The sequence below is a fragment of the Cupressus sempervirens genome, chromosome 7, assembly GCF_028749045.1.
Source record: "Cupressus sempervirens isolate cs-2001-9-10 chromosome 7, ASM2874904v1, whole genome shotgun sequence".
NCBI classification, from domain to species: domain Eukaryota; kingdom Viridiplantae; phylum Streptophyta; class Pinopsida; order Cupressales; family Cupressaceae; genus Cupressus; species Cupressus sempervirens.
In genome coordinates, this window is record NC_143124.1 from 912,476,905 (window position 1) to 912,489,770 (window position 12,866).

Genomic DNA, 12,866 nt, shown 5'->3' on the forward strand with positions numbered 1-12,866 from the left:
CTCCATTTCATTCGACGTTCTTACGCGATTGCTTCTCGTGAAATTCCGTCCCCAGTTTCACGGTTTCACATTACTCTTTCCATGCCACAACGCGTCTAAAGCTTCAATATATACCACCACAAAACCTCTCAATCCCAAAACACATAAAGTCTCTGTCAAAAACTACAGCAATTTTGGTTTCTGTACAGCTCTACGAAATGGAGGACACGAAAATTATGAGTGACGACGAATACCAAGGAGACATATATTTCGTTAGCCCTCCAACTGAAGAGAACAATGAATGGAACGAATATCTTCTGATGGGGGGAGCGCTGTTTCTGTGCATTCTTCTTTCCATCTTTGTTTTCTTCTATTACGTCTACTTTCGAATGGATTCACATGCACACCCCCGCCGGCCCCGGATTTCTAGAACTCGTCGGTTTTCTTTGAGAGGAGGAGCAGGTGTTCAACTTTTTTTTTCTCCGGCGAATGATGGGCTCCGCCGGGAAGTTGTAGATGCTCTCCCGGTTTTTGTCTACAGGCCGGAAAATTTTATAGAGGGGTTGAGCTGTGCAGTTTGTCTGAGTGAGTTTGAGGAGAATGAGAAGGCGAAATTGTTGCCCAACTGTAACCACAGCTTTCATGTGGAGTGTGTTAATATGTGGTTTTATTCTCATTCCACTTGCCCCCTTTGCAGGGCCAATGTTGAGAAAGAGCCTGATCAGGCTGTCGAGATTTCAGTTATGGAAGAAGAGGCGGCAAAGGCAGTAGAGAGCAGTAGGAGTGGAGAAGAACAGGTGGAATCCATTAATGGTGAGAGTAACTGTGTTAGTCTTGATGTCCCACAAAAGGAAAAGGACGAAAAGTAGATTTTTCTAGTGTTTGTTGTCATGGGGATATTATATATCTTGAGTTGTTCAGGGGAAGATAGAAGATTATATATGGCCGATCACATGTTCCACTCATACTGTGGATACATTACAGTAATATGTTGGATGTGGTAGGTGTAAGTTTTCCAAGTTCATACTGTGTAAGAATTGATTTTGGATCAGTTGTGTGGGGCTTTTGATCCGATTTTTTTGGGTCATATTTGATCCATCGTAGGATGACGAACGTGACTTCTGGCTTTTATTGGATTTTTTTATTCATTTCAAGGGATTACTGGGCATGTATGATTTAATTAATGAAAATTCCTATACATTGTTTACTTTTGTAAGGTTTTGAACTACATCATATAATCAAATCGTATCAATGCTCTCTTATTTTAAAATAAAGAGAAAATAAATGTGTTGTATATTTTACAAGTTTAAGTTTGTCTTTAACTTATGATTTGTAATTTGGGTCTTCATGTTTCTATTCTCTCTTTTCTCATATTTATGATATGATATGTTTTAGATCATGCATGTAAATGTGCAAGAATATTGATATAATGAGTAAATTGTTTAAGGAAATATATAATGTACATGTAAGAATGTTGTAGGGGTATGGTTATTTATGGATTAGTAAAAGTATAGTATTTGATTGAATTTAATAATAGTGATGTGCTTTTGAAAAATGTCACAACTTTGTTTTGATCTTATGTATAATTATATTTTAGTTATAGCTGTCAAATTAGAAAGAGTGTGAAAAAGAGAAAGTTAAATGAAAGATTGGAGAAGATAAGGATGATTTTTTTTTGCTTATATTAGTACATTACTAAAATATGAATCCAATCACATGGTAGAATAGAAAGTTCCTTTTTTTCGTCACTTGTAGTTTTTCTCATGCTTTAAATTAATTTTAAGTTTTTTAACTATTAAAAATATATTCATCTTAATTATTGGAATTAATTGATCTGGCCAAATCATTTATTTTAGTTTTTTTCTCTTGAAACTACTAGTTGCTTAACACCTTAACAAATGTAATCTACTATTACTTGTGGTTAACACATAGCCAATGATATTCCCTATTCAATCCTTGTAATCCATTATTTTATTTTGTTTCCTTGGTATAATTAGTTACTATTCCTATTAATAATAATAGTGTTCTCATTAAATAAGATTGACATTTACAGTAAGCTACTATTTTCACCATTATTTTGGATATTAATCATTACTATATTGAAAATTTTGTGTTTGAGACATTCAACGTATCTAGCTATTTAAATTCAAAGAGCAATCTAATTCAATGTACTACCAAAATTTCTTCCTTGAACATCATTAGATTTCCTAGGCTAAAAGAATTACAATTTTTTTAACTTTGTCACCTTGTTCATGTTATTTTCCTATATTTATCATCTCCTAACTTAATCTCTTTGCTAGGGTGAATAAAAAAATGAGATAAAAGATGAAAAAATAATGTATAAATCCTCAAAGAACCTTAAAAATGGAAGTAACAATGATCTTCTACTAGGAATGTAACTATGCATTTCCTTCAAATTTTCAAAATTTCACTATGATAAATATAACTAGATAATAAAATACAAGCAAGAATATTTTGATTTCTTCTAAATCTAGTATTCTCCCTTATTTTAAACATAGAAGAATATGTCACAAATTACATGTATCCAAAGAAGCCATTTCTATTATTAATTGCCTTGCCAACCTAATAATAGAATTGGCTAATGAATTTATTTCAGATTATTCAACAATTTTGAAGAATACAAGAAGTATGCATAACATGATAAAGGATATGTTTTCAATCTTTTTGCCCACAATTGAATATTATTATTTACTTTGCCACATGCATAAGAAAATAAACCAACAATGTTGAACGATAAACACAACCATACATAGAGAGAGCTCATAACACCATATTTTGTTAATTGGGGAAACCTTGGCCAAGGGAAAACCCTGATGGGATGAAACCCACTAGATGATTCACCATATAAAAGAATCCAGTTAAGGATATTGATTCTTGCTTTCACTTCCATGGCTATCCCTTTCACCTTTTCAAATTCCTTTCTTGAAATTCCTGATTCCTTCAAGATAGAATCAATCACTTTTTCTACCTTCTTCTTGGAGTCCTTGATTATCTGACTTTTTTTTACTTCTCTCATCTTCTCAATATATGTCCCCCCATCTAGGACATTAAGAATCCACTTTTGAGTGTAGATTATCTGTGCATATCCTTCAATTAGTTCCTCACTCATTTCATAATCCATAGGTTCAATGAACTTTACTCAAGGATCTACTACCTCCATATATGTGAAATCTGTTTCTACCATGAAGCATAGTTCATCCTTATATTTTTTCACTAGCACAAGAGGTATCATATACCTTTTCTTCATTTTAGCTTGGAAAGATTTCATCATTTTGTCAATATCATTATCTCAGACTATTTCTGGTTTAGTTCTATATTCACGAGTGATAGTATGCATTGCTTACTCACTTCCATCCCAATTTGAGATACTAGGAAACGTATTTGTTGCATAGAAGAATATATGTGTCAAACCTAAAGATTGCACTCCTAGATTTCTTGATTTTTGATATGTTGTCCAATAACTATGTTTGGATAATGTCACATAGATTAACCTCTTCACCCTTTACTGCCATATAAGCTACATGAAGAAATCCGACAGGGACTGAATCTATCCTAGATCCATGGTTGAACTTATATCCCAAAATTTTACTAATAAATCTCACTCCATCATCTTGAATGGTATTGACCTTAATTTTTTTGTCATCAAAACATGTGTTGATATTTTTTTAAGCTAACTTGTGCACATTCTTTATGTTCACTAGATTGCATCCTTCATTACTCAAACCTGCAACCTTGTGAATTAGATAATCGTCGATGCATATAATAGAATCTCCCAACCATAGAAGGTCATCATGAACTCTACTTGGAATTATTCTTGTCCATTCATGATTATCAAAGTTTGTATAGAACATGTGCTTAACTAGGTTAAGTTGTTCTAGGTATGCATGTTTTGGTTTTAGTGACAAATTATTGTTGCACATTTTCTCTAATTCCTTAAGAATCTCTATATCTCCTATGCTTTCAACTTTACAATGAATATAACCTCTTATGTCCTCGACATGAAGAACATTTTTTGGTACTTGCAAAAATGCTCCAATGGGGTCATCAAGTAGAGAAACTAATGGGTGTTTCTTGAAGTTATATCTAGGTCTATTGCTTACATTAAACACTTTTTGTCTTGCCATTCCTGAAAATATACTCAACAAATTCAAAAAATACCTTAATTTCACATTTTAGGGTTTTTAGCGATTTCACGTGTCTCCAAACTTCTTCAACACTTCAAATCTCTCTTCAATCTCACACTTAAGGTTTCACACAAGAAAATGATGTTCGTAAATTAATTTGCATCCTTTAAATCTTTTGCAATCTGTACTTCACATTAAATGTGTATCTGCCACTAGTCCAAAATACTCTCTATATAATAGATAGGTTATTCTTCTTATATATCCTTATCCTGATCATATTAAGCAATGCACACTTAACTGTAGACTCCTCTCAATGTCTAGTATATACTGCTAACTGTGCAACTTGTGATATTCTTTCTAACATTAGTTATGATTAACTGACACACTGTTTTATTGATAATGCTTAATGCAAGTAAGATGGGTCAAAGACAATAAGTGACTTTACTGTCTTGTCAGATGCATTAGGATGAGCTTCTTCCTAAATTGTATGAGAAATTCCAGCTTCTCTTGCTTTTACAAATATTTCCTTAAATTCTTCTGTCAGCTCCTTCATTTCTTCCTTTAGACTATCATCATTTCTTCCATTGTTCCTTCTGTGATTCTGATTGCTATTAAGGTTTCTTCTATCCATTTTGCAAAACTTTGTTGTGTGTCCAAAGTTATTACATAATTGACATACAAGTACATTCCTTCTTTGTTCATTATTTTGGTTGTCAAGTGCTCTATAATTCCTTGATATGTGTCCAATATTGTTGCATCTATAACAAAGAATTTTTCTTCTTTCTCCACTTTCATTGCTTTGAGATCTTCTTCTATTGCCTACAGAGTTAGTGATCCTAAACATTCTACTATTTTTGTTATCATTATGAAATTTAGGTTTCTTACAATCTACTACATAATGTCCATATCCATGACAATTATGACAATAAAAATTTGAAATAGGTTTAAAAGACTTACCTTTGCAATCGTCTCTAGTATGTTCAAGTTTATTACACCAGGCATGAGATTCCTTTCTTCTGTTATCCTCATCTTGATCAGATTCTTTAGATTTCTTAGCGTGAGCAACATTCTCCTTGTCTTTAGATGTATCATCTATTTTGGTTATGCTTAGATCCTTTTTACTTCAGGAGTATTAGGTTTGTTTCTCTCAATAGATTTCTTGGTGGATTGTCCAAAGAAGAATCCAAGTCCAGTCTTGTCATAACTAGGTCTCTGTATAGATATTTGTTATTCAATCCTTTCACTGCTAGTATATAATTTCTCTAGTTGCTATTTAGTTTGTACCAACTCACCTTTCACAATAGTGTTGTATTTCTCTAATTCTGTATGCTCTAACTTGATAGATTCCAATTCAGATGTTACTTTTCTTAACTAGGATCTTAGATATGCATTTTTCATCTTTTATTTAAAAGTCATTCTTTCCTTCATTTTTCTTAATACTTAGCTTCAGTTCAACTATTTTTAACTCATGTTTCAAGATCTCATTTTCTTTCTTTAGATCTTCCATATCATCATCACTGGTTTTGTCATTAGGTCCTTTTTTCTTCAGGTCATCTATCTTGTCCTTTAGTTCACCAATGTAAGTTTTTGCATCTTTATATCTATCTTTTAGGCCATCTCTTTCATCAGTAAGGAGATCAATTTGTTCAAGAGCTTCTTTGAGATTCTTCTTCAACTGTTCCATATCCATAGGGATCTTATTCAGGCTATTAAGCCTTTTTTGAATAAGTAAGCTCTGATACCAATTGTTAGAAATAGATAATATTGAGAGGGGGGGGGCGTGGGGGGTGAATCAATATTTTCAATCTTTTTGCCCACAATTGAATATTATTATTTACTTTGCCACATGCATATGAAAATAAACCAACAATGCTGAATAGTAAAACCAACCATACATAGAGAGAGCTCATAACACCATATTTTGCTAACTAGGGAAACCTTGGCCAAGGGAAAACACCAGTGGGGATGAAACCCACTAGATGATTCACTATATAAAAGAATCCAGTTAAGAATATTGACCTTGTTAGGAGTCTATGAAGAATGTATAGTGTCTCGAGTCCTTGTTAGGAAACTAGGCCTTCTTAGAAGCCTCAACCCTATTAGAAGTTACTTCAACCCTATTAAGAGTTGATAGATCATTTACAAATGTGTGCAAGAAGAGCCCACTACCCTAACATGTAACTATACAATATGTTCTTCAAAAGAGTAGGTATACATACAATACTGAATCACTTGTTGTTCTTCGCAATTCTTCTTATTGTTAGTTCTTCATGCAAGCAGTAACTGTGCATATGTCAATTTGCATCATATCTCGCATCACATAACATTACTTCACATCACATAGTATCTCATCGCACTCACACATTAACTTTGTAATTGAAGTTCTTTACTTATATCAAACATATCAATAAATTCTTCCTTAATCAGCTCACATATCATCCTTAGAGTCGGCTCATCAATATTTAGTAAACAAAACAATTCTGCAAGTCATACAAGTCAACTTGTTGACATGCTCTCTTCTGCACTATGAGGTATTTGCATAAGTATTTCCTCCATAACTTGAACTAGGTTGATCATACACATATGCGCACTAGTATGCATCATTAGGATGATGTCATGCATCTAGGGTTAACTGTGCAAGAGAATATTCCAAGGGAATATTATGCTATCAACAAATCTTGTCATGCTACTGTAACACTGTCCAATACTTAGACAATTTTCCTTCATAAGTATCATGACTAAACTGCAAAACAAGTGTTTCCATAAATGACAACCACATATCTCCCCTTATTTGATTGATTGGTCATATTGCCAACAATATAATAATGAGCTCTTAATTCAAGATTGCAAAATTTCAAAGAGCCCATTTTTTTGAAGTTTTTTTTTTGCCCAATGGCATTAGATTATGTAGTAGTTTGTAGAGTTCTATCAATAAGGTTCAACTAACTAAGTGATCTTGTATGCAATATATGGAATTATCGTTAGGAATTTTAGAAAAACATATTGTTGATAGTCTTTGGCCAAGGTCTTATGTATGACTTACAATTGATAAGTTATAGATTTTTTTTTCTTCAAAATATAATTAAAATTACATATTAAGAATAATGGTAGCTATAATAGTTTAATTTATTGAGTAAAAGTTATGAGAACACCAATCTAAGCATTGTCCATATTAGATACTCTTCTTGTCAATACCTTGAAGACTAAATAGTTGAAATCTTTGATAAGATAGAAACACAATCAATTCGTGAATTATAAAGTCAATATGTTATTTTTTTATAATGAAAAATTGATTATATGTCCATATAATGACACAAATTTGTAAGTAAATATGAAATTGATGTATCATAATAGAACATATATAGATCTTGTAGTGTGTTGAAATATGTAATTTTAATGAAAAATGTAATAGGATCTTTGACATGGTTAATTGGTATCCAAATTATAAATAAATAATGAAAGGAAATAATATTGTTTTATTCAAGGGTCTTACCTCCTAGGACTCTTCTAGATTATTATTGTAGTGAGTCTTTCTTAACTATAAAATAGCTATAAATTTTGAGCAATTATTGACACTAACATTCAAAGCATGATTGTTGATTTTGATGTGATTATAGTCTCATTAGAAGGGTTGATCTATGGTAATGATAAAAATATCTCATACATGGTGGATTTTTAATTGTACTTGGAAATATATCATTTAATTAAAACCCGTGCTCTAAATTCTAGACCCTTTCCCATTAATGATGTGCAATGTACACTAAGAAACAAATTTTGATGGAAAGGCTTCATAACTACCAAGGTGGTGATTTAATATCCATTCAACTAACTTGTAGTGAAGTCTTGGCTATTTGGCCCTTGCAAGATTTCATTATAGTCACCGAAACCATATGGTCCCAATTGAATTATAAACCAACTAAAAAAAATTTGGTGGTAAAATGTACAATTCAAAATTGATTATGTAGAACCTTGAGGCATACAAAAATAATTAGTTGATATATGAGACAATATCAAGATAATAAATAAATACATAGAATATTTCCTAAAGAGATAAACATATGATGAATACATAATAAACAATGAAAAATGGAAAGATAAAATGAAAATGGATCAAAGCTATACCATAAATCAAAATGTAACAAAAATATGACACTTGTTGATATACTAGTAGTTGCACGCTTTTGTGCTTGCAACAATAAGTCGATAGATGCTCGATAATAATTTTTTTTTTTTTAAATATAATCTTTTGCGAAAAAATTAGATTATTAATAATTTTTAATTTAAAAAACATAATTTTTCTAAAATCTTTTAAATAGATTAATAAATATTATTTATTTAAATTCAATTTATCAAATATGGAAAAAATCATTTTAAAAAACTCCATCAAAAATCTATTATGAAAAGTTAATAAACGATATACAAAAACTAATATAAAAAAATGTCTTTAACAAATATTCTATTAACTAAATAAATTATAGAAACTTAAAAACAATATTTAAAAGAAAACTAAACTAATATAAAAAATAAATTAAAATAATTTTAAAACTAAAACTTGAGATTACAAGTAATTATTTTTTAAATAAATAGAAAAAAAATAATAGTTAAAATTGGATATTTAAAATATATTCTTCTGTGAACAAATTAGATTATTAATAATTTTCAATTTAAATAACATAATATATACTAAGATCTTTTAAATATATTAATAAATATTATTTATTTAAATTCAATTTATCAAATATGAAAAAAATTGATTTGAAAAATCTATTATGAAGAAATAATAAGAGAAATACAAAAAAATAATATGAAAAAATAGCAACATCTCTAACAAATATTCTATTAACTAAATAAATTATCAGTTGCATGTTTTTATGCTTGCAATGATAAGTCCATAGGTGCTCGATTAATAAAATTATTTTCTAAAATATAATCTTATGTGAGCAAATTAGATTATTAATATTTTCAATTAGGTTAATAAATATTATTTATTTAAATTCAATTTATCAAATATAAAAAATCATTTTAAAAAACTCAATCAAAAAAGTCATTTTAAAAAACTGAATCAAAAAAATCTATTATGAAAAATTAATAAGAGAATACAAAAAAATAAAAATGAGAAATAACCGTCATCTCTAACAAATATTCCATTGACTAAATAAATTATAGAATCTAAAAAATAATGTTTAAAGAAAAACTAAATTAATATAAAAATATTTAAAAACTAAAACCTAAATCAAAATTTATTTATTTTTTCTATTAGATATAAGAGAATTAGAAAATACAAAGCCACCAAAGTACCACCACAAAAATCAACAAGGAGGCCAAGCCTCACTAAGGAAGAACAACATGAGTTGCACAACATAACAAAAAGAGGAGAAGAAGGACTATCTAACTAAGAACATCATGGTACTTGACCACACAACCAAGTCCAACCCAAGGGACCCTCCATACAAATGATGATTTTACTTTCTTGAATCTGCATCAGCCTGAATAAATCTTCTTTTCTAGCATTCACTTTCTTACTGATTTATCTATTCAGCCTAATGCAAGCTTGCTCAAAAGCCTATAGATCAGCAAGGGTTCTACGCCATTGGTATCCATGCTTCAACTCATAGTAGAAAAAAGCAGCATGCCTATCATGAAGGAACCTTCTCATATGACCAGTAATAATATCAAGAATATTACCATCAATAGGATAAACAATGCCAAACATTCTCCATATTTCTTTAGCAAAAATACAATCTAAAAGAATATGTCTATCAATTTCAGGAACTCTACATAAATTACAAATATCGAAATTAAATAAATATCTCTTAATAGGCAGCTTGTCCAACATGACTAACCATCTGAACATCTAATTTTAGGCTCAATAAGATTCTTCCATAAGATATCAAAATATTTTTTCCAAACATCAACATCATAAGAAGAGTACCAAACAACATTGACATGATCAATAATATCAATATTACAATCAAGGATTTCATATATATTCTTGGCCTTCCACATATTCATGACAACTCGACCAGGCCAGTTACATTTAAGGTGCCTTTGAGAATCAACATGGCATATAGTGGGAAGACCATTAATAGCTTGAACAATCATGTTATAAGTTCTTTTATGGGAATCAGGGATATCATATTTATTTTTAAGCACATCCCAAGGAGTGATTTGATTATGCTCAAAGAGGTCTATGAACTATTTAACACCTTTCTTAGCCCATAGTCTGGCAAAACACCCTTGGGTAAGGGCCAAAGGTTTACCATTTAGGTGAAGATTCCACCAAATGGATCTTTCACCATGGAGTTGATTATTACAATGAAAATCCTTGTTAGTGATGAATTTCCTAACATGGTCCCAAGCCTTCCAAATAGATCTGAAGACTATGAAACATTGGACCATGATAGGAAAATTGCCAATAATGAGTTCGCAAAAGGGGAGATTTGTCCAAGATTTGGTTTTCTTAGGCACACCCCTCTCAGTGTTGTTTCTAACCAACACTTTTCAAGGACAGTCACCCTCCATGGATTGAAAAATCCATTTGGCAGACAGGGCAATACCCTGAATTCTTAAATCCTTTAGCCCAAGTCCCCCAAGGGCCTTGTTGGTGTGGCACCAAGCCCACTTAACAAAATGAATTTTATTATTACCCTTGCCATCAGACCAAAGAAATTGTCTAATGGACTTCTAAATTTCAACAATCTGATAATTGTTAAAAAAACCAGGCAAAGGAATAGTAAATGGTGTAAGAGGACAACATCTTTTGGCAAACCTGAATTTTGCCTACTAGAGATAACACCCTATTATGCCATTTGTTAAGCTTCTTATCAATCTTCTCATTAACCCATGACCACATGTCTTTGAGGGCAGGTTCCATCGAGAAAGGGATACCAAGATATCTAGTGATCTTATTGGGGCCTCCCCATTGAAAATTGTATTGAGCAAACCAATCCGGGGGCAACACATCCCACCCCAAAAAAACTGATTTGGCTTGAGATATTTTAGCCCCAAATCAATTTTAAAAATAAAAAGTCAAATAAATAAATATCACAACATGAGCTAATGTAGATCACAAACAATTATTTTTTAAATAAATATGAAATAAAAAATAGTTAAAAGATATAATCTTATGTGAACAAATTAAATTATTATATTTTCAATTTTAAATAATATAATATTTACTAAAATCTTTTCAATAGATTAATAAATACTATTTTTTCAAATTCAATTTATCAAATATGAAAAAAAAAAATCATTTAAAGAGACCCCATCAAAAAAGCTATTATGAAAAATTAATAAGAGAAATACAAAAAATTAATATAAAAAAAAAAGTTAAATAAATAGAGATCATAACATGAGCTAATATGGAGATCACAAGTAATTATTTTTTTAAATAAATAAAAAAAGAAAAATAATGGTTAAAAGTGGAGTAACAACTAATAAATACCAAAATAAGAGTTAAAAGTTAGTGAGATAAGAACTAACTGCTAAATAATTTAATGTGAAGGATATACAATTTCCTGGCTAAATTGACAATTTTTTCGACGAATTCACAACTTTTTTGACCAACTAACAACTTTTGTATCAAAAAATCAATTTTTGGGAACAGCGTTTCCACAAATAGCCTATCGACTAAATTATTACACAAACATTCAAACATCAAAATAGACAAAAAATCAAATGAAATTTAAAGTTCGTAGATATTATTTAATCGCTACAATATAATACTTTGTAATTTCATATCAAATTCAAGTACATAAATATAACAAGAGCTCTGTTAGAGCAGGAGTCCCTGCCTCTTGTGAAAAGTACAAGGTGGGAAATTATTATCATGTTCTCTAAAAGGTGAGAAGAAATGTTCTTAAATAGGAAATGAAATGGAAAAAAATATAATATATAATTAAATCTTAGATAAAATATTAGTTTTGTGGTAATAAATACCAATTAAGAAATTTTGGAAGAATGGTTAAAAAAAGTTTTGGAAAATTAATTGTAGGGCATCTTTTCATAAGAGTCATCAAAGAGTATATTTTGGAGTTAGTGGAGTTCTTAATTTGTTGTACCAAGAAGTGCAATTAGCTCCATAGTCCTTTTAGGGATTGTTATTAATTAAATTTTATAATTATTTTAAAATAAATTATTTGTATTGTTTATATATGATGTGCTAACATTTAGAAATATAGGCTAAATTATTAAAAGATTTATTAAGTATAAATATCTTAGAATGATAATATATTAATTATAGTCTGGAGAAAACTTATTATTTTTTAAAATTATTTATTATTACTAAATAGAACTTTTCCAATCACACTTTTATTAAATTGTTTTATTGGTTTAAACAATGATTCTTATATCTTTTTTTTAATAATGATATTATTTAAATTTATATATAATATATATTCTAAAATCAATGTAATGATTTTTTAAAATAATTATATTTTTACAAAATGTTTTAATTTTTAAAAAATTAATAATAGTAATAAATTTTCAATTTGAAAACAAGTTAATTATATCACATATTAATTTTTTGAAAATATTAAAATAACATATTTTTATTAGCATTCATTAGAATAAATGTCATCTCTTGATTGTAGCAAAACATATTCTTTAAGTGTAACAAAATTTAGATGAAAACACCAAGTCTTTTAAATTAGCTTATTAAATTACATGAAATATAATCTTAATAAGATCAAAATATAACACACAAAACTACAATTAACTAAAATTAATAAAAATCTATCCAAC

At 29.6% G+C, this 12,866-nt stretch overlaps 1 protein-coding gene across 1 annotated transcript; it reads left to right on the forward strand.

Moving 5' to 3' along the window:
- On the forward strand, positions 1-1,186 carry LOC149550471 (RING-H2 finger protein ATL2-like). The gene has a single exon (XM_089795092.1). It carries the CDS (start codon positions 198-200, stop codon positions 846-848), a length of 651 nt encoding a protein of 216 aa, XP_089651218.1. The 5' UTR covers positions 1-197; the 3' UTR covers positions 849-1,186.
- Positions 1,187-12,866: the final 11,680 nt, after the last annotated feature.

Excerpts from the sequence above, each read along its gene's own strand:
- LOC149550471 (XM_089795092.1), top strand. The coding sequence starts at position 198 with ATGGAGGACACGAAAATTATGAGTGACGACGAATACCAAGGAGACATA.